The following is a 24,052-nucleotide window of genomic DNA, read 5'->3' on the forward strand; positions in this document are numbered from 1 at the left end:
CCTCTAACTGAGTCCCGAACACCTCGCGGGCCCAGGTTTGTCCAACAATAAGCTGTGTAATTGCCACTTTTTAAATAATTAAGGCCGTCGTTTGAGGCTAACTTCCTCCACAAGAGGTGCTTTGCTGGATTTTACCTCATCTCGGCAAATTAGAGCGGGGCCTCAAGCCTGGTATGTTAGTTACTGTTTGTCTCATCTCTAGTAACTCAATTTAACCGGTTTACTTTAGTCCAAGCGGAATTGTGTTGCATTCCTGATTGAATTCATGAGGATTTAATTTGTGGGTGGTTGGACGTGAAACCTGAACAGTAGGATTAAGATGAACAAAGCTTCATATTTTGAAAATGTTTCTTGCGCTTTTCAAAACATTAAAATAATGATTCGTGGATCAGACGTATTATGTTTTAACCTACTGAAACTCCTGTTCTTTGAAATATGAAGTCTTTACAAAACAATTAACAACATTTTGTGTATACGACTTAGAACAAGTTTATCACACATAATATGGAGAAAACAGCTAATAGTCACGAAATTTTTCAATTAAATGTGAAATTAACAATTTAAAGGATTTATATTCAAATTTTTTATTGAAAAACCTGAAAATCTTCCAAAATGTTATACCGTGTTATTGGCTGAGTAAAATTCTTATTTCAATTGTAACGTGTTGTTCATAAAAAGAATTGGAATTCATAAAAGTATTTCAATGTAATTCTACTCATTTTTAATACAATCCTGATTCACAAACTTGTTGTGAAGGCACGAGCCTGTATTATTACAATAAAAATTCGAGCGAATTTCAAAATGTTAAAAAATTACTTTTCAATGTGAACTCTTGCCATATATATTTCAGTTTCATCCTGTGGACATTAGGCTACGTGTTTATAGTAAGATCAATGTGGTTATACTGTCACATTAGGTCGTTCGTTACACGAGGCTCAGATTGTTAAGTTGAACAAATATTATATTAATGGAGTAATTTTTAAGTCCTAAAACCACTTACGGCTTAACGTGTTTTGTTAAAACCGATTAGGCGAAGTCGCGCACATTAAGCCAACACACAGAAGAGGCACACAAACAGACTTTATAATTGTAATTACAGGACATGTAAGAGGCTGCTGTAAGGAGCAGAAACAAATCTCGACATAATCCGGCAGCCCGGATTGCTGTGGCTAGCATTGTAATTAAATGAGCCTCTCCACCGGATTATAAGGTGACGTTAAAAGGGTTCTGGAGCTTTGGGAAACTCTTCTTCTGCTCTTGGGCTCAACAGGAGTAAACCGCCGGATTAGCGAACCAAGACTCCCTCTTAGTAAACTGTTAATTTGATCTGTGCATTGTTATTAGTATTTATCACATTACATTTTTGCAAGTTAAAACAATGAGCTCCTTTCTTACAGTTGTTGGTAGTGAGATAAAAGATTATAATGGATACACAAATTATCAATACCTATCTACAAAACGATGATCAAATTCTTATTTAATCTAATTGTTTGTTGCTAAACAGTTGTTTATAACTAAAAAAAATTTACTACGATACTTATTCGTAGTATAAAAATTGTTATTTTTATAAAGTATGTTGAATTCTTAAAATATACGCAATATTTAATATTGAAATTAATCAAGGTACATTATATTCCGTATTCAGTAGAAATATAACTACTATTGGCACGTTTCACTTCTCGTAAATGAAGATAAAGAGATTAAAGTACAAAGTACTACTTTTCTTAATCACTTTCAGCTACGTCCAGTAATCATCATATTTTTCATTTGCTCTTTTACACTTTAGTAAAATAAGCATTATTTAATATTGACTTAACTTGAAATTCAGTACTTTATTTTGACAAAGTAACTAATTTTAACGAATAACAACACTCTTGTTATTACTGTTTACTGAAAACTATCTCTAAATTAATAGTAGTACTTTTACCTCTTGTATAATTTTTTTATCTGATAAGTACTCGTATTTTTAGAGTGTATACTATCTAGGAATACAAGGTAGGATTACGCCACATCAGGTATCGAGTAACCACCTTCGCTGATGCAACATTTAAAATCTATTACTCATTTTATTCTCGACATATTCTGCGGGCAGATACACAGACATAAAATCATACAGAAAAGAACTTGACACAAAGACGCTTAACGCAATTCCAAGGTTGAACATGCACCATCACAGAACACATTCTTGTTTAGGCAGAAATGAAATTTAGTGCAAAACTGAAAGTGTACGGATGAAATCTTTTGGGATATATTGCCACACGATAAATTTAATTGTTTTCTTCATTGTTAGGTTTCATAGTAGTGTTCAAATAATAAAAGTTCCGGTACCTAGTGAGGGTACTACTGTACAACGCAAGAGTGAGCTGAAATCAAATCTTGCCACCCACATTAAATACCGATTTTCCGCTTTGTGATTTTTCAATGTCACATGTTAAATAAAATCTCATATTTATTTCAAAATTTATTTATTCTGCTATTTTCTCGTATCATAGTTACCCATAAGACCAATGTAAAAACATTCGCTAAGCTTCGCTAAAGTTTATCCAATCAATTCTGACTTGAAATATTTGTTAAACAAAGAAACAACTCTTTTTAAAGTTAGATTTTAGTGCCCCAATGCTAGTTAATAGGCTGTAAAATATAAGATTATGTGTTACTAATAATGGTTTATATAGATTTTCCCATTAAAAAATGTATATTAAATAGAAATTAGTTTTAAAATCTAGCTCCATGTTATACACTGAGCTTCACAAGTACAATCTTACTTCAACTGTCATGTGCAAACCAACATACTTGGATATATAGACTACAGCATTCATTTGATTATAAATATAAAAATTTTACTAATGTTCTAATTTTTTAAGCTAATCGTATACGTACCACAAGATAGTAACATTTGAACAGTAACTGCCTGATTGCAGTTACTATGACGATACTCTATGGAACGAACTAACAAATACAATTTTGAAATGATACGTTGAACGTTAACAATTTTTGTTTGACTTTAGGTGTTTTAATTGCTCGTTTTAATTACTTCAATAGATTTTCAGAAGATTTCCTTGACTAAACCATTAAAATCTTTAAGTACTTAATAACCAACACATTATCAAATGTGTCAGCAGATTCCCAAATGTTACTATACCGTACAGTAAAGCTGCAGACAGACAAAGTTACGTTTAGCAATAACTTGTATATTAATAAGACGGCAGGTGACTAAGCACCATTCGTTACCGCCAACAGGATTATGGGAGTAGTAAGTTTACGGTGGGCGAGGGGGGGAGGGGTGATAAATATTAGATGTAAGGAAGATGGCGGCGCAAGTGGCGGCAATGGAATCAATTAGAAGCGGATAAGAGCAATTACTGTGAGGAATCCAATAAGAGGAAACACAAGAGGTGGAAGAGCCAATTACTTGTAATGGAGTTAGTTGAGACCGGCGAGTCAGTGCTCTAGGTGGCTCACTACGTCTTCACCCTGTCTACTGTACAGTAGTACTATCCTGTATTTATATCGGGACTCGCTGTAGTTTAGAGTGTTGCTCTTATGTGCACTATCAAGTTTCAAGATTGTCCTTGTTGAAAAGAACATTTTTAGGGAATTGTGGACCAAAAGTGCAACATTCATTTAAGCAGCTATTCGTTTTGAAAATATATAGAGTTGGTGGTGCTGCTGTTGATTCTAATTTAAGTACACGCTTTTAAACTTTGCTCTTATACTGGATTATACAATCAGTAACAGAAAATTAAAAAAATTAAATTTAAAAAAATATTTTTACTTGTACAATATTTTCTTATCTACTTACTATAAATTAAATTAACTTTTGACTGGTTGATTTTTTCACTCAAGTAGGCTCCAAAAATTGAGTTTGTTAAAGTTCTTGCCATTATTAATCATAATTTGATAAAACTACAATATAAAAATAAAAACTAATTTAGAAAAAAACATACTAATTTAAAACCGTAATAAATTTATTTTAAAAGAACAGTAACAGAAAATTAAATGACGACTGCTCTAAAATTAACGAGAAGCTAAAGTGATTCAGTTAAAAAGTATAACTGTAAAGAACAGATAAACAAGCCACTGTACTCTGTTGGAAACACCATAAACTACACGGAAGTATTTCTACTATTCTCTGCTGAACCTCATATGCGTCTAGGAGAACAGTTGTAGCTCACGAAATAATACAGGAAATATTGTCTGGTGATGTAGTACATATCGTGTGCTACAATGTGTGCTCCCGTATAACTGGTGGGATTACTAGTCAAAGGGTTAAACATTAAATAATTCCATTTCCAAAAAATCAAAACCCCAAACTCGAGGAAAGAGAAATTGCGCCTTTTCATTAGAGCCTTTGTAAAACACACATGGGTCGTTACCGTACACATTTCCGTTGCGTGTCTGTGATTGGTAATTGGGTGCGGCGATTAATAGACAGTGTGGCAAATATTTGTAATTTATCTTTTTAAGTCCCTATTTTGACGAATAAAACTATACTTAATGTAGAATAAATTCGTGGTTGTTTATGTTATTTCAGTTCTATCAATATATAATGTGTTTTTCTACACATGACGTAGCTATGGTGGGAAGGGTTAATTCAATGTGAATGTTGAGTTTAGCTCCAGTTCACCTTTTTCTAAATGAAGCGTCTGGAATATGACGTAACAAACGACCTTGTGAAGTGACCTAACCTACTCTGACCTACCTAACCTGGCCTGGCCTAACCTGACCTCTGACCTAACCTACCTAACGTGACCTAACCTAATCTGACCTCTGACCTAACCTGACCTGACGTGATATGACCTGACTTATCCTAACCTAATCTGACATGGCTTGACCTCAATGACTGGATAAAAGTGATACATAGAGATAAATGTCTAGCTGTTTTACATAATGACTGAGTATTGGCTGGATTAAGTATTTTAGGTGTGACATATATATTCTTGAATGGAATGTCAATTAAAGTTATTACACATGATAGTATGCAACTTATGGTATAGCGTGCGACTAAGAAGGGCAAAATTGCAAGGTGAACATTAAAAATGGCGGGCTACATGTATTGAGAATACATAATCGAGGGAAGAAGAAGATTTGGCAATAATGAGAGGCAGAGGTTCCATGACAACGTCAGGCATCATATACATCGCATCGCTCAAGAGTCCAGGAAACGAACAATTTTGGGACCACGCAAAGACCCGCACTTTACCTCCGAGTCCGTTGATGTAGTAATGGCGCAGATGTGCGGCTCCTTTTGAGGAGTAATTGGGATAACCGGATCACAGAAGTGACGTTACTCCATTACCCGACCATGGAGAGGAGGGACAGACCGATTCACGTAATCACTAACTGTACTTGGCCCATTTGGTCGGCTTCTTTTACACCGACACGAGCGGGGCGCGCCACGCCGCATCAAATATTAACCACTGTCGCCCTGAATAATTGACTCCGGGGGTAGGGACGGCTTGTTTGCATCTTTTAAAAACAAGTAATTGAATTGGCGACACCGTGTGAGCACGCGGTATAGAGCCTAGCGTGATGGGGGGGGGAGGGGAAATCTCCTCGTGCTGACCTCCCTGGGGATGTTGTTGAGAGCCATTATTATTAACCTGCGGCCCAACAGCATGTTTAATCTGTGTGATATTGAAATGACAAATCTTGAGTTAAAACAGACAACGGCATTTACAAACACCTTCAATAGTTATTTTTCTACACTTCACATTTTTAAAACATATATCTTGTGACGAATTAAGTAGCATTGTGCTAATCCTAAGTGAATCAATGTTGGAAAACCAAGTCTGTACTACCATACTGGAAATAATATTCAACACCCTAATAGTATGTGCAAAAGTGTTGGAAGCAAAATCACAACATGCCAACACTTCTATTCGAAATCGCAAAAATCAGGAAGATTTACTTACAACTAAAATTGAAATACTTGTAACTAAAATATTGTAAAACATGTCAGATAGCAGTGGCATAACAGTTTTATATATTTTTTTCAATTATAAAAAAGCCCGAGAGTGTCATCGAACGGATGATGGAAAGAGTTGGTGTAATATAAGGTCATAGAACTAACCATCAGATTGATATCGTTACAGACAGGATTAAAACATGCGCCTCGCTATTTCACCTCCAAAATCTTAAGTATTACACCTTGAACCCTTGGCGCTCACAAAAAGTGGATAATACAAATTATAATAGTCAAATGAAATTCTTTTGAATAGCAACCGAAATATGTGTGTATGTTGATTTTATGTACAACGACAGTTTCGTGCCCATGTTATTCCGTTACGAACCCACCACCTGGCTGCGTAGGTGCGTGTGAGTAGTAAGCAACTGAAGAGCGATGCGAGGGAAGGTTATTAGAATGGAGAGATGTCAGGTCGACGTATCCAGGCCAGTGGATTCATGGCGGAGCTTTCTGATAGCTATAAATCAGGTGAAGAATTGCATTTGGAGCTGTCTAATACATCGTATTTTCTTATTTTTAGCGTGGAAGAGGGGGATGGGCGGCCCTAAATCCCACTTGAAGACGAGTTTAGCAAACGTACTTTGACAAGCGTGGCTCCGAGCATATACGCCACAGAAAGTGCATTAGCCCCCCAACCCCCTCCCCCACCTACCGTACCTCTCAGTATAAGTACAAAAATGAAATCTTTTAAAATGGTTTACATAATTCCAGATCCCAATGGAAAGGCGCTTAACCCCCTCCCCTTCGCCCGACGCTGTCTTCTTATACCATCTTCCATCATTTATTTACTCTGTTTTTAAACCCCTTTGGATTTGTTTGTTTTTAATATTTCATACTCGTCAGGCAACTGCATTATTATAATGGAAACATTACTTATAGAGTACTTGATTTTCAAATAATCCGAACAAATTCCATTCCTCTTATTTGTTTTCTCCGTGACCTTTTATGCTTCCATCAAGGATTGAATTATTTGTACCGGGAATGTATTTTAGATCATCTTTTCAATCTGATATTCATTACAGTGTTATATATTCCAAATACTTTTCTATATCAGTACCAGGTTACACAATTTCGTTTATTTCTTAAATTGTCGTAATGAAAAACTAATTTTATTTAACTTAGCAATAGATTAGTTGAGAATAAAGTAATATTAAACAGTGAATGATTATAATTATTGGATTTGACTTAATATTTGTATAACACACATGGTAAAATATACTTAAAGCTTCTCCAACCATAAAAATATAAGAAGGAAGACATTTATTTATTTTCCTTGTTAATTTACTAATTCAATTCAATTCAACTAATTTTATTCAGAACAGACATTATAAATTTACAACAAGCCCCATGCACTACAAAAAGTGCGTGCGGGAAAAAATAAAATATTACAATAATAAATATTACAAATATTAGCCGGTGTACATATCCACTATGTCCTAATCTTATAACATATCATAGGTTTACATTTTGCATTTATGTAAAATATTGCAACTTTTCTCTTAACCATCCAGCATAACCCTAAGTTAATTCAAAAATACGAAATAAATAACGTTAGATGATTTAAATATAAATTAATATTTTATTTATATAACATAAATTGTATGTACGAATATAAAGCTAAAATAAAACGTAATATATCGTAGATGATTAATTTTAGGACTGTAAGAATGAGGCTGAACAGTAATGTTGGTTTTCGATTAGTCACAAACATAAAACCAAGAAATACGAGAATAAGATCTGAGGTAAAACTCCTATCTATTTCCATCGCATATGAGGGACAATTATGGATTCCTCCACGGCCTAGGGGCTCGGGTGGCGCGGGTGGGGACCGGGCGGCTCAAAGCGCCAATAGTGATGATCAAACGCGCTGAATGTGTGTGCTAAATTATTAAGAGCCATATACTGACAACGACAAGTACCTTGACAACCGATAGCCTGCCGTCTAACCAGGCCGTATCCCCGCACCGACCTGTCGTCAGTCTGCCTCGTCAATTTGGATATTGGTTAGCAACCCTTCTCCTGCGTTCTCCTCCGGCTTTTATATAAATTTCATTAGGCCTACAGTCTTCACACGTTTATTTTAATTAATCTTTTATTTTCTAATAAGACAGTATTAGGATAGTGAAATCAATTCTAGGATGATGGGATCGGTTCTTTAAAAAAATGAAAATATGCATTTCTTTATTGTTTCAAGAGTAGTTGCACTAATTCAAATGCATAACCGTCCATATGAGCTCTGTATTTTTAGCGACGTTAGGCGCTTCCTTACTTTTTAATTTAAAAACATAATTTTGAAACATCTTATAACCAGACCAAAAATTGGAGACAATGATATGGATTTCTTACAATATCCAGCCTACGTAAAAGATAGTTGGTGGGAATTATATTTTATTTATGAAAATGTTACCTTTTTACCTTGAAATAATTAAAAAAAATACATTTCCTTAAAAATATGATTTTGTGAAGATTTAATACCTATAATTCACGTAAATACTATAAAATTCCACACCTTTATCTTTAGATATTTTTATTTGGGGCTGATTACAACATTTAATTTCTTAAATTTCCTTCTTTAAATACCTGTAAAATTGCTCGTGGAGCGATAAATATTGTTTCTACTTTCTCTGCCTCCAGAGAATTTTATCTAAACTAGTATGACTTTGAAATAAAAAATGTCTTAACCAAACCATTTCTGCACCACCTTTTTCAGGATGTAAGAATTATAGTTTATTCCTATAATTTCAACTTGTGTTACTTGTTTTATAAATTATATTACTTTGCAACTCTTAAGTTTCAATTTTTTATTGCTTGATGCCAGTATTAGAATAATGCAATATTATTTTAAAATTATACATTTATGTGTTATATATTTTTATTTGATAAAAGAGTATTGAAGGAGTAAACCCACTTATCCCATTGCCTGAACAATGATTTAATATCGTCTGATGCCACGAAAATACTTCACAATTAAGCAATCCATAGTGTTACAATCTGATAGTTTACTATGTTTACGTCTATCACGAAGTTGGAAATCTGTAATCTACAAAAAAATAAATAAATAAAATAACAATAAAATTTAACAAAAAAATAAATTTAATTTAAAAACAAAATTTAAATTAATTTAAATAAAATTTTGTTTGGTTATTGATAATTTTTATTTCATGATAAGCACCGAAATGGACATTTCTCAATGTGCAACCTCTTCAAGCGTGAAGTAAGACGAGCCTGGAAACCGTGCAGCAAGTGAAAAGCACTTATACATACAGTGTACTTGTGCAAAATATTAGATTTTTGAACGGTAAATTGCATCAATACACAAAATGTGCACCTTAAAAGTATAATTAATTGCTTTAATATTCAGCCTATGCGCCTTTCTTAAATTTATCGAAATCCCTATTTTCAAAATATGCACCACAGTTCAACGAGGTTTTTACATTCAGTTGCAATGTAGTGTTGTAGTGATTTATAATGCTCGGCCCACATTTACGCTTTCATGATAAAATATGATATAACAATTAATATATCTTCACAGTACAACACTTACCTATATTAATTGAAACCATTTAGTAACAGTAGTTAAATACAATAATTATGAATATTCTCAAAAATAATTAAATATGAATGCAACATTATTACTACTATTACTATTATATTTTATCATACTAGTTTGGTTTTTTAATACAGATATTGTTAAATATTTATTGTAAAATAAAAAAATGTGTTTCCTATTCGGAAAGTTTATGTTCTTAACGTTATGTTATGAGTGGCAAACAATAAATTTTAAAGCTTTATTCTGATTTATAAAAAAAAACTGTTATTATAAATATAAATTCGGGTAAACTTTCCGTATGTATCCTACACTAAAAAGGGTGTTTTAATAAAGCGGGCTTTATAACGTTCAGCAAATATTACACACAACTTGTTCTTTGAACAATAGTTAACACTGGTTAATATTGTAGTCACACAACGGGGTTCGTGTATTTACTTACAAGGATATTGATTTGTAATGATCGTAACAAGAAGCAAACACTGTCAATGAATCCAACATAAAAACTTTGTTAAAAGCACTTTTACTGACCTTCTCGTGACTTTTATTCCGGCTATATATTGACATAACAATTATTTAATTTTTTGATTGAAGGTCATTATTGATCATGGGGAATTTGAAAGGATATTAGGATTCCAGAAGTGTGCCATCGTTGTTGTGTTACTGCGTTTGGAGAACTGATTTATGTTTTCTTTTCGTTTGTAAGAAACGCAAAACAATGTTAAGCTTAACCAATTAACAAAAACATGACGATGGTTGCGCTATTTAACGGTTTTAATTCCTAGCATTTCAAGCATACTTTTCTACTTGAGGTAGAGGTAGATATCAATGTATATTGAATTTGATTTAGATAACAGTCAGTTTTATAAATTAAGTGGTGGATGGTTAAATTCTCACTATTGGCATCCTTATAATTTTAGGATTTAACAGATGTTGCTACATGTGTATGTAGAAAATTTAATCCTGGGGGATAACACAATGAGAGATTTACGAAATATAAAATGCTCTCTAAAAATAGGGGCTTGGGAATCTCCCCCGGGAAATTGATGAGCTTTAAGGTCTCATAAATGCGACCGAGCATAAAAAACTACAGGGTGCAATTAAATGTTTGCCTTTCAAAATTTCGGGAGAAGGCTTGAGCCCCTTCTCCTTTCCCTTATATACGCCACTGCATGTATTAATAACGATTCCATACATTATCTTGTGCTTACTGTTTATCAGTGTTGATGTGTATTGTTATGTTACAGGTCCGGCAGTTTCAGACCGGTGAACGAGGGGGGCCCGGGCCCGGTCGCCGCCCACCGCCACAACCCGCCCCTCTTCTTCCCGCCGCAGTTCCCGCCGCCCCTCTTTCCCTCGCTCAAAGGTACGTAAACAACTACATTACCTCCCACCCCCACCCCCACCTACTCGCACTATGCTTAATTTTACAAACCGAATAAACGTTAACCCGCGCCACCGCCGCCGTCGTCTCTCCTCAGTCTGGGTACCTTTAGCTCCAGGTTACCGAAACTCGCCCGAGTCAGATTTACCGACTTTATACATCAATATACAGGGTGTTCCAGAACTCTTACTACAAACTTTGTCATATTGTTTCGAGGACCAAGTGAAAGAACTATTTGTTAAACTATAATTCTAAATCGAGACAGATTATTGCCAATAAACCAGCACGGTCCCATTCACTTGTCAGTCACCTGTTATTTGTTCCACTATTGAACTATTCTTGATACCTTAAATTTTTGTTCAAATTGTTCCATAGAACAATATTCCAAAGTTTGTAGTGAGGTTTTAAACATCCTGAAAAAAGATCAGAATCAAATTGAAAATACTTAAGATTTAAATTTTTATAGCATAACATGGCCAATAACGCCTAAATTGATTCATTATGAAGTGAAAACGACAAAACAATTTTCTTTGGTTTAAACCCTTCATAATGTTTTATTTTTACTTTTTTATTGATCCTCAGTTAAATTTAATTTCGGATACAGTCATTCTTTTGTAATTAAAAATATTCGTATACTTGTGTATTCATGTAGAAGAGTGTTCTACATCATTTTAAATAAATTTCTAAATTTTTTCAATCCATACATAACGGCTCAACCGAAATTTTGGTTAATTTACAAGTATTCACAGCCTTATATTACATCTAATCAACAATTGCTTCCTAGTAGACGTTCAAATTTTCAATACTCGTATACTGTAGGCGAGTCACGAGGCAACCCTGGACTCGTTGCATAACGGTAAATTGAAGGCGCTAATCGCCTAGTATCTTGAGACTCTATAATCGTGTGCAGACGTAATTACTGACTTAAATACCTGCAAAATAAGTTGATACCAATACAATAAACAACTGCGCTGTGTAATGGGCTAGGGGTCGTCTTGTGACTTGCAATACAGTAACTACAATAAACAGTATTAAAATTACATCTCCATTTTGATACGTTTGAATTCAGAGTTGTGCGATACGTATTACAAAATTAACTCTTGTCCTTCCATCTTTTATGATTCTACGTATCGCAGTAATTTATACTTGTCTCTCGTCTAAATAAACACGAATAATCAAAATGAAATATGTAATTTAATGAATTTGGATATGTAGTAATAAAGTAGATAGAATTAAGGAGATAATGATACTAAAGGTGTCTTATGATAAATATTTATTTTAATATTTTTATGACATGACAATTTATATTATTTACCTTTATCGTTATGTATTGGTATCAAATATAGCACACATTGCTGCCAACGCGTTAATTAAAAAAAACTATTATACACATAAAATGTGTTTAATAAATATGATTTACTATTAACTAAACACTAAACTATAATTTAAAAGCACAGAAAATGATAATACAGTGATAGAAATTTAAAATAATTTAAGGGACAATTACTTAAATACTACATCGATGTTGTATTGGGTTGTTAATTAAATACTTGAAGGAAAGAATAATTAAATCCGATTTTTGCTATTCTATAAAGGATTTTAAATGACATTAGTATTACTTGGCAATGAACTAATTTATAAAAAGAGAAACAACGCACATAAATGTTGAAGTTCATTTAAATGTTGTACTGCTGAGTACCTTGTACAGGGTACTGATAGCGAATCTAATCAGTGTAATAACGGTTATGAATACCGCGAGGAGCCGAAATGATGTAATTGGTTACCGAGCGTAACGAGCGCAATACATCAGCGTAGCTATCAGAGGACGGCAAAGTTGATAACGACAATATATCTCAATAACTCGAGTTACCGCTAAAGTAGAACATTACCGGCGGACACTTAATTCTCATCACTCGCCAGGTTGTCAGGCCGGGCGGACGCAATTAATTTCAATGAAAGTCGGGTCCGAGTAAAAAAGGCATGTCTTGGCGCATAATCGAGTCGGTGTGGCGGGGAGGGGGCGGGATTACCCGGTAAATCTGCAATAAGTTAGCCCATTAGGCGCTGCGCGGGTCGCAGCTGGTTTCCCCACATATAATGCGCTAATGTGTGATTACCGACTTACCCGCCAGAGTTCGCCGTCAATAAGGTGATTGTGTTAGGAAGACATATGCGCGTTATCTTGTTGCTTACGTCACCTTCATCCCCTTTGTGTGTTTTAAGTAATTAATAAAGTCATAACATATTTCTTTGTTTAAAGTTTATTATTGATGACGATTTTAAATGATAATAGGGTTTCTAACATTTCCTATCGTTTGATAATAGGATTTTGGACATTTTCCACAGTAAAATGTCCATAAATTAGTCGACGTTTCCAGGATTGGTATCTATCACCTTCTTCATGTGGCAAGAACCTTAATACCTAAGGTTATACACACAAAAATTAAAGAGTGTCTGTTTTTTTAACATATAACAATGGCAAACGCGTTCTTGCCTTAACTAATAAGTGATTATGGTGATGAAAAGCAATGTTACTACAAGATCAATGTAACATAATTTTCAAAAGATTGACACCTAGATTCAAATAAATTTAACGATAGTTGTAAACCTAACAATGAGGTGAAACGTTCCGATCTTAATTAAAAAAATAATTAAAGTAGTTACTTACAGCTGCACTAAAAAATAAGTTTTATTATTTTAAACGGCTACCACTAATCGTACATAAATGGCAATATGTAACAATTCATACTTAAATAACATATCAAGGTAACAACAAATTTCGACCATAAGCATCCCTTTACGATATCAACAATAATTCTGGTAGCCGTAAAATCTGTTGTTTCATCATATTTCATTAAAAAGATCTATTCCCCAATCGGCAACACCACAAAAGTTATTTTTCGAACCCGATTATATAGCATTTCAGTCTTCTCCCACTTATCCGGCTGGACTGAAGACCAGATCGGATAAACCGATGTGCTCTAAAACTCATTATATTACAGTTCCCTAGTTAAATTTGAATATTAAGTCTGAACATGAATGGGGCAAAGACGTTCATGTTGCAACGGGTCCGTAAGTCATAGAGTTCAGTTGAAATATTACCGTTCTTCATTTCCGACCGATTACAACGGTTATAAGGACGTCTTATTAAAAATTGGCCGATTAAAAGAATGGGAATGTTTTGAGAACAGTGACCGGTGAAAGCGGTGTGTTTTTAGAGAGGCTACTGTAATTACACGTTCATTAAGTTGGTCTACCAACCAATGCGGAATTTCAGACTACAGAATGACTTTCGGTTCAGATGATTTAAAAATAAATTTTTTATCTTTTCTCCTTGAGGTTTTCTTAATGTTTTTTTTTTTTCTTAATGTTCAACCTCTGGAAATCATGTTGATACTATCACAATTCTTCATTACACAATTTTAGAGATCCAACCCACATAGTTCACCGCAGCGTCCATACTACCACAGCTCGAAATAGTTTTATGTGTTAAAAGAAATCGAAGAACGTAACTGAAACAAGTATCAAGATCCTACAGGTCCTATATCAGCCGTACATTTCAGTAATTGCGAATAAGTGAGGTATAATCGCCGCTCCTAATTGATTTACCTCATTTAAACTCGCACAAATGTTCATTAATAATCCATTTATTTAATGAGTACGCTGAATCATTTAATGATACTTTGATACTTGCTCCGGACCAAATCGAATTTCGCCTCACAAATATACATTAATTCTCTCACATAATTGCTCCGTTAAAAATGCTTTATCCGCAAAAGAGTGTTTCGACATTTAAAACACAATGCAGATTTAATCGCCGCGTGTTTGCATTTATTTATTCGTTAAAAGCAAAACAAACAAATATCCTTTAATGGATTGCAATGAAATTAAAATTTCAATCAGAGGTGGAGTTGTGTATCGTTGTTCACGTGTGAATGGCAGATCTGCTGTATTCAAAACTGAACTTTAACATCGGAAATCTTCGTTCTCGCAACAACAGTAATGCCGATAAAATGAATTACATTATCTATTGTATTTCAATCATGCCAAAGATTTAACGACGTAGTACTTAAGTTTCTCCATACTTAGAACATACGTGTTATGGTTGTTATGTGTTTAAATACAATTTTCAATATACACTAGTATTATTAACGTATCGATACGTTCCTCTAAATATGCTCTTATCTGAGATATGTATCTCTCGATGTGGGTACAAAGATTATATGATAGGACAATACATTGAGGAACCATATCCAAAGTGAATGCACACATGAACATCTCATTTAGGTTAGTCGACAGAATTCGTTACAGTGCCCTGGTGCTCGTAATAGGCGTAGGGTTGCGCTACAAACAGTTGATCCAGTGATACTTTTGTTTTGTCTTTGCTGTGACCACACAGAAAACGTAACTTTTGTCTATGATATTAATTATATTAGCGTATCAATTCTAGGGATTAAAAGTTCAACACAGACAACAATGATTGCAATTAACAGAATGTAGTCTATTGTAGATATAGAAATATTTTACCATTAAAGACTACCTGAATTTTTTATCATCAGTTTGAAATGAATTTAACGTTAAATGTTCAATCAAATGATCCCTAATTAGAATATAATGCCAATTTATAACAAAACTGGTAAGTTTTCAAGATATACATTTATATGGTGAAAGATACCACAATTTTTTATCGGATAGAGCTGCCAGGTGGATATGGCCCTGTGATGTCCAACTAGGAAGTACGCTATAATTATAGCGTAACTACTAGATGGACATCACAGCAGTCAACCACAACCAAATTCACCTTTCCCGCTACGGCAACGATTCTGCCCAGGAAAAGTCGTGGAAGCTTCCACCATCAAAATTGATTTTATAGAAAATACCAATGTTATAATAAATTTTTGTTGTATTTAAGTCGGCAACAAAAGTATTGTTTTTTAAGGAATACTTGTTTGCAAAAACTTGAAACCTCCATCTATTGGACATTTGATTTGTTTGTTTAATATTAAAAACCGATTTTATTCAAAGTTAAAGGACATGTTGCAGGTTTCCCGGGACTGTGCTCATGTTGCCCGATGAAACCGTTGTCTTTGCTGCCCGGAGAGGCGGCTGCTGGCAGCGGGGCCGAGCAGCGCTCCTCCAGTGTGGCCGAGCTGCGTAGGAAGGCCCAGGAGCACAGCGCCGCTCTGCTCCAGAGCTTGCAGCAAGTAGCTAGCTTCCAGCAGCAGGCCGCAGCAGCACTACACTTGCCTGTCTCGCTCCAGCTGCCCTCACTGTCCACGCTGCAGGCTCTCGCCAGGAAGAGCGACCCTCCACCCTCGCAATCGCCTGGCCCACTCGTCCCTGTCAGCTCTCACCAGTCCTAAGTCCAGCGTTCCGTTAGTCCCAGGAACAGAGAGAGTTCACGTTCTGGCAGTCCGAACAGCAAGCGGTTTTATTTTTTTGAACACATCTAAAATTTTCCATTGTTTCTCCTTTCTTATGGGGAAGCCTTTCATAGCACAATCCCTGGCAGTCTTAAGAACTACCTCTATACATATTTTGTTATTTTAGCTCCAAAACAGTTTGTGTAAATCTACAAAACCAAATCAATATAATGTTAGTTCTACTTGCAAAACATTTTATGTAATTGTTTACTGAATACAATAGGTACATTATTTAGTTTAGTATAATTTCGTACCGTAAAACACAGAACGTAACTTACCTGGGAAATAATCTCTCTTGACTTATTACGTTTCAAATAAATTTAGTCAAATTAAATACTCTAATTTTTGTACTTTTACAACAATTATGTTACGATTACGTTCATGTTATAGTACTCTTAGTTACCTTTGCAGTATTATCCACCATTATTGCACAAAACTTTACAAGATTACTCATCTTCATTGTAGAAATTTATGCTACAATTCTAAAAAAAATGTTACAAGTACATGTAACTGAAGTCTTACCATTGTATATACTTGCTAGACTAATCTTAATCAAGCCAAAGCGTTACCAATAAAACCTTAGACATAAGACTAAGTTATGAATTAAGTCAGTGTTATTATGTAAATAAGAATAAGTCTGTTGACGTTTAGTTAGTTTAAGCAACATACCATTTTAATTAAATAAACATAATTTAGCGCTTAATATAAGTGATTTTAAAGAATCCGACTACATTCCAAAGTTGTACAAATCTGTAGAATGCACGTACTTTAAAGATTATACAAATAATTTTAAAATGCGTATTATCTTTTGCCCATTAGGAGTGTTTTCTTTATTTCTTAGTGTTTGTCTAAACCGCCTTCAATTAATTTCGTTCAATTATTTTAAAGCTGTAAATAACAATAAAATGCATAAACAAAATTCCCATAGAATAAATAATAGTGGTTCATAAATTTTTTATAATACAATATGTTGGGATTTATTTATAACAACTTAAAGTTCAGTTATTAATTCTGTTTATTTAGTTTAGATTTGTCTTTGGAAATAAAACGAAAACTTTGGAAATTTTAAGGAACATTGCTTCTAATACCAATAACCTACACATCATCAACAGGTTCCAAATTCGAGGTCCTAATTCAAGGAATATGTATATTATTCATAGTATTTTATAATTAACTAATTTAAATAATTTTGTTTAAAATAGAACACTTATGGCGGTTCCAAGGAGGCTTTATCATAGTTTTTATAGACACTCACATAATGTTAATTATTGTTTTGTTTACATGTTTTTCACGATCAGAGAGATGGAACTAGATATTTTATATAAGATAAAATAAGAGTGTTTAACGGTTATTTGTTTTATATTTCATGCCCTCAAAATAGCTACACAATAACTCTATAGGTAATACAAGTGTTAAATTTATAAGAAATATTTTGATTTGTAGTTTTAGTTTATTGGAAATCTATGTTTTCAACAACAAAAATACAATTTACTGAGACCTCAAAACATAAAATAAAAGGTTTTTGGATATTTCCAATATATGTTGTGCTATATTCCAAATATTATTCTACTAAATAATATTCTTAGTTTTACCACATGACACACTTTGTAATTTGTTTTATTTCCTCATAAACAAGAATTAGTTAATTGTGTTTGATTTTAAAGGACAAGCGTCCATCGCCAAATACATTTATAAATGCTTTAACGTTTGACATAAAAATACTTTTTTAATGTCAGAATTATTTTTCAACTATTACTTTTTTATATTTTAATCACTTAATTCATTAACGTTGAGTTATAGTACTTGACGATGTCTATACATTTACGTGTGTTATTGAATTAAAGAGAATAGTGTGTATGAGGTACATTATAGATTAAATTTTTTTCAACAAAATTTAAAATAACTCGAGATTTTATACATAAACAAAACAGGCTAATGTCTCAAAGCAATCCATCAAATTGTATTTCCGTTCACACACCATTGTTGTGGATCTTACGTGCCATAATGACTTACTAAGTGATGTATATTTGTAAATACAGTTCGAAAGGTTTACCAAATGTAATATAGGCCTATTAAACGAACCAAATCTTAGAATACCAAATTTAATTGATACTTACGAGTTAAAGCCAAAGCTAGAATATAAGTACTCTACGTAATAATCAGTGTAATCTGTAATAATAGTTTACCAGTAGAATCGATGTTGACATTTCGACAATATGCTTGTATCTTCATGTCCCTTACTTAGCATAGCTACTTGAGAATTATGTAATTATAGAATTGTAAATAAATCGTTCTTGCGTCAATCACTGTTTTATTTCACTCTTTATCCAACTACCTGGGTGACCTTGAATATACTTTTTTGAAATGTTAAATCAGTCATTACAATGTAGTTGGTGGCCAAATGATCCTATCTACGAATATAATTTGTAATGGCAAGTATCTACCAAAGGAACTTATTTGGCTCAAGGTTGTAAAGAAAATTCATTTTTATAACAGCTCTGGGAATAACCAAATTGATATTCTATGAGCCTCACACATTTCGTAACCTTTTATATCTTAAGGACGCAATACTTAACTAAAATAACGCACATTAAGAAATAATTTTGAGAAAATGTCCAATTAGTGGACGTGATTCAAAGGATTTATATTACTCAGTGGTGTCTCAGTTAATTTTCTAAACTTGACAAATCACAAAGCCCACTATATACTTAATTCTTTTCCCGGATCGAAGGACAACTTCATGAAATAAAAAATAATGCTTAACGTAAATAATGTAAACTTTTGTATGTAAAAATTTGTTGTTGCCTGAAGCGTAAAGAAAGCATAGGACTTTTTTCGAGTCTTAAAATGGCGTTCAATGTTATGTGAAATGCATGTAAACTAAGACCTCACGGTTCATTTAATTTTATTAGAGCGACCAGTTTCAGTTCCTTTGGAAACTCTCAATAGTTGTAAACTGAAGCCTCAGATCACTTATACACAACACCCGTCATAACCAAGGCCTGCACTTCCGCAAAGTAAGACTAGAGGGCGGCAGGAAAATTTCCCTAACTCGGCACAATACTCTTTGATAACCTTACCGAGAGAACCAAAATCGTTATTTAAATTTGGATTTAACTCATATTTTGAAAACTAGGTTTAATATAAATAACTATAGCTAGTTCAGGTGTGTTCGCATAGTTGAGTCTGATATTTTCATTGAGTTTGCATAAAAGTCCATTTACTTATTATCGCTTGCACATTTTTAAACTTATTTAAGTATGCTTAATTAAGACCCTTTTAATGGATGTATCAATGACAATCCAAACCTGAACTTCTCATTAACGTTAGTTGCAGTCCCAGTAAACAATTGCTAGTGTTGTGTGTGCTATATGAAGCAAATAGTTTGGGCAATTGTGTACTCCAATTTACCCCATACCAAAGGAAAGGAATCATGCAGAAAAGGAATTTTTACACCGTCACGACAGACTAAAGGAAATTATGCTAGTCTAACTAATAACAGGCTTCAATGAAGCTCAGCAAATCCCATAGATGGACATGTACTATCATAGAACTCATTCTTGTTTATATAAAATTGAAACGCCATCCAACATTTATAGTCTTCATTTTAAATCTTTCTCCATATGTCTTACAATGCATTCTAATAATATCACGAGTTAAATTTCCATGACGTTGTAATCAGTTTGCTTAAAAGATTTAATTAATGTGCGATTTTTTCGTTGCTATCATGGTTACCAATAAGATAACTGTATAAATCTTTTGATAAATATGTCAAGCACAATAATCAAACTCGATGTTTGTTGCTTATACAGAAATAGCTTAATGCAAAAGTTCAAGGAGATAGGTAAGTTCGTTTTCGAGATATTGCTCGGAAAGACTAAAATAAAATTTGTACATTCTCTACAATGATAAGATTTGCTACCGATCAGCCAGGTTTAGCGAATACAATACTTCTAAAATGACATTAACCAACAATATACAATAACATTAGGCAACTAACACAATAATTCCTCCAATCAGAGTAGTGTTATAACACCACTGGTCTCTAGCGAGATGTAAACATGATAAAGTGCTAGTATGTATCAAGGTAAATTTACCGATCAGGGGCGTAATCTAAATTTCCAAAGGGGGGAGGTTCCTAGAGTTTATTCGTATGCACAGTGGACCAACCACAGCAAAAACTAATGATTATTGAGTTATTAAATATAAATTATGTGGTTGGTAATTGCTGGTCAAAAAGTTATTTGATAACCATAACATCGATTAATGTTTTTCAATATATCTGTTTCCTTTATTGTACTTTGTGATTCCTATGAGAGACATAATAGGGAGGGGGACATTCCCCTGATTCCTCCTTTGGCTATGTCCCTGGTACTAGTAAAATTAAATAGTTATAAAAAGGAAAAGAAGGTTGCCAAGAAGTTGAGTAAGAAATCAGACATGTACAAAACAGAACCTCAGAAAAATAGGTAGATTTAAAGATATATTCACATAAAAGATATACAGCTTATAGGGAACGAATTATTATTTTTATATCGTACTAATATAACTTTGACCTTACTTCGTTATTAAAATAAAATAAATAAAAAATAAGGAGTATTTATTGAAGTAAAAACTAATAAAACCACTATTGATGGTCAAATACAATGATTAAATTGATTAGTTAGTACAAGTACACATATTCTGTAATTGTTAAGTACCAATAAAATAGTTAATTTGTCTGATTAATAATTATGCCCACCAATGTAGTCACTTTAGAACTTCTTACGAGGGAATTATTTCGTGTTGTAATGGATTACTGGCACCCTCTGCGAGAAGAGTGAAGTTATTTCATCACTGTAACTCACATCAATCACATACTGTATGTCTCCATATCTGCATGAAATCAGGTAGAAAGCATCAACCATTATAATGCCAAAGCAAAAATAATCTTCGTTCGGCAATAACTTTTGCCAATCTATCTTTCAAACTTCAGCCATATTGCTCAACACTCATATAACTTTGGTATCACCTTAAAAGCTATAAAAAGATTAGATTTTCGGTAGAAAAGTTAAAATACACAGAATTTTTAAGGCATTGGAAAGCTCAAGATTTGAAAAGTATTTATAAAAATCAAAATTCTTCATTGTACACTGACGCTCATGATTCATGAAATATTGATAAACACTACATTTTATGTTTCTATAAAACTATGAACTGAACGACTTTAAAACTGATTAGAATTGAGAGCATATATACAGTAGTATAGCAGTTGACTACAGTACGAATTAATACGCAAGTGTCATCGGCTTATTGGAAGACGTATATTTACGATTCCATTCAGATTATAGGCGTAAACTATAAATAACATGGGTCCCTAGAATAAAGCACTGTAGTACGCCATGTTCTACAGATAAGTGATCAGATAATCGTTTGCCATAGGGAATAGCATAAGCAAATAAAGAGTAACGTCCATAAAGGTATGAACGGAACCATTGTACCGTAGTGTTCCTGTTACAGTGGTGAATGTTATATGAAGCCGGCAGTCCATTGGATCAAATCGCAGAACATACCAGTTAAATACTCCTCTCCATATAGGACAGCCATAGTACTCCACTAGGTGTCATGAATGGAATTTATAAAACCATACTGTGAGCTAGAAATATTAAGGGCCCAAGAAAGAAGCCGTGTGGAACGCCATGTTCTACCTATAATGGGTCAGAAATTCCTCTACCTAAAGCAGTTATAGTCTGAATAAATTAATAACGTCCAGAAAGGCATGAATGGAACCACTATAGCGAAGTGCTCCTGACACCGTAATGGACTTTCCTTGAAGCCGGTGGTATATTGCAGAACATACCGGTTAAATGCTTCCTAGCATATAGACAGCCATAGTACTCCATTAGATGTGGTGTTTATAATACATACTGTAATGAGAACATGAGGAAAAGGTTGAGGGAAGGACATGAGGGAACTTACTGACAAATTCTGACAATCTGTAATGACACTCCTTAGGCGCTCTAATACCTTAAATGTAGGAATAATTGAGATTTGTCTGAACAGACATATTTTTAGTTCTTATAAAACAGATATATTTTAAATGGAAAAACATCTTGGTAAACTGAGCCACTAAAAGGGAATACCCAACCATCTTGTAACAGAAGGAAGCACATTCTACAATTCTGTAACAGGAATAGCTCATTCTGACATAATCCTGTCCTCTTCTAAAGAGCAAGTCAGACTATAGGGACTAGATGTGCACCGAATAGCAGTAGAAATACGCTAGGTTTTATACTTTGTGGGAGGTTAAGGAAATTAATCTCGAAGTTTTCAAAATATTTAAATATGGAATAAATTAAAATTGGAAATTATATATGCATACTTGTGGGCACAATAGTAGTGAAAAATAAGCAAGTAACGGAGTTATACAAGGAAGTACGCTTGGTGCCGTTCTGTTTTTTATGTAAACAAAAAAATTTGTGGTTTCTGGAAATGCAAAAAGTTGTTTCATTTTCTTCATAACTCGGCTATATTAAGCTTAGAAAATAACTAAAGGAAACATTAAATACAATGAATCTCTAGCGGTAACTTCTGGTTTGATACAACTTTGCTACAAGGAACATTTTAATTAGAGAGTTGCCTATACAATTTCCAGTAAAAAATATGGATTTTGAAGGAAACTAGTTGTGAACTAGATTATATTTTTATGCGGGGAATCAACCGAATTCATTATTGCATTAAGTTTTATATACTCTAGGTCAAAATGCTTGGAAAAACTTTCCTTCTTTTCCTTAAATTAAAAAGACTCACTGCTCGGTTTCTGGAGTTACATGATATCCAGGATGGAGAGTTTGGTCACCTCATACCGAGATTTCACAGTACAGCCTACTAGGATGTTAGTAAACTTTGTCTCAACCAAACCAGCTTAGAAGAAGAGAAGGCTTGCTCGTTTTAGTCTCTAACGGCCAAATAGGGCATGGGTGCCTTACCTTTTTACATCATCCCCGTCATCCAGACCGACTTACCTATCTTTTTATACCACTTGTACAATCCACAGGCTATGATGTATAACACTTGTAGAATCCACAGGCTATGATGTATAACACTTGTAGAATCCACAGACTATGATGTATAACACTTGTAGAATCCACAGGCTATGATGTATAACACTTGTAGAATCCACAGACTATGATGTATAACACTTGTAGAATCCACAGGCTATGATGTATAAACACTTATACATTCCACAGACTATGATGTATAACACTTGTAGAATCCACAGGCTATGATGTATAACACTTGTAGAATCCACAGGCTATGATGTATAACACTTGTAAAATCCACAGACTATGATGTATAACACTTATAGAATCCACAGGCTATGATGTATAACACTTATATAATCCACAGGCTATGATGTATAACACTTGTAGAATCCACAGGCTATGATGTATAACACTTGTACAATCCACAGACTATGATGTATAACACTTGTAGAATCCACAGAGTATGATGTATAACACTTGTAGAATCCACAGGCTATGATGTATAACACTTGTAGAATCCACAGGCTATGATGTATAACACTTGTAGAATCCACAGGCTATGATGTATAACACTTGTACAATCCACAGGTGATGATGATGTATAAATGATAAATATAGTCTATGATTAATTATTTAACCCTACGAAACGTGAGACTTGTCATCCTTTACAAAGCTCTAGGAAATAGGAGACAAAGGAATCTCTTG

General features: G+C 33.8%; 1 protein-coding gene across 1 annotated transcript in view; it reads left to right on the plus strand.

The window, feature by feature from the left end:
- LOC124362549 (dorsal root ganglia homeobox protein-like) overlaps positions 1-18,625 on the plus strand; it is an 87,636-nt gene extending 69,011 nt beyond the window's left edge. Inside the window, 2 exon segments of the mRNA XM_046817164.1 lie at positions 10,763-10,881; positions 15,943-18,625. Of these exon segments, the coding sequence (XP_046673120.1) occupies positions 10,763-10,881; positions 15,943-16,262 (439 nt within the window). The 3' untranslated portion in view covers positions 16,263-18,625.
- The last annotated feature ends 5,427 nt before the right edge of the window (positions 18,626-24,052 follow it).

This window comes from Homalodisca vitripennis, chromosome 5 (genome assembly GCF_021130785.1).
Source record: "Homalodisca vitripennis isolate AUS2020 chromosome 5, UT_GWSS_2.1, whole genome shotgun sequence".
Taxonomy (NCBI): Eukaryota; Metazoa; Arthropoda; class Insecta; order Hemiptera; family Cicadellidae; genus Homalodisca; species Homalodisca vitripennis.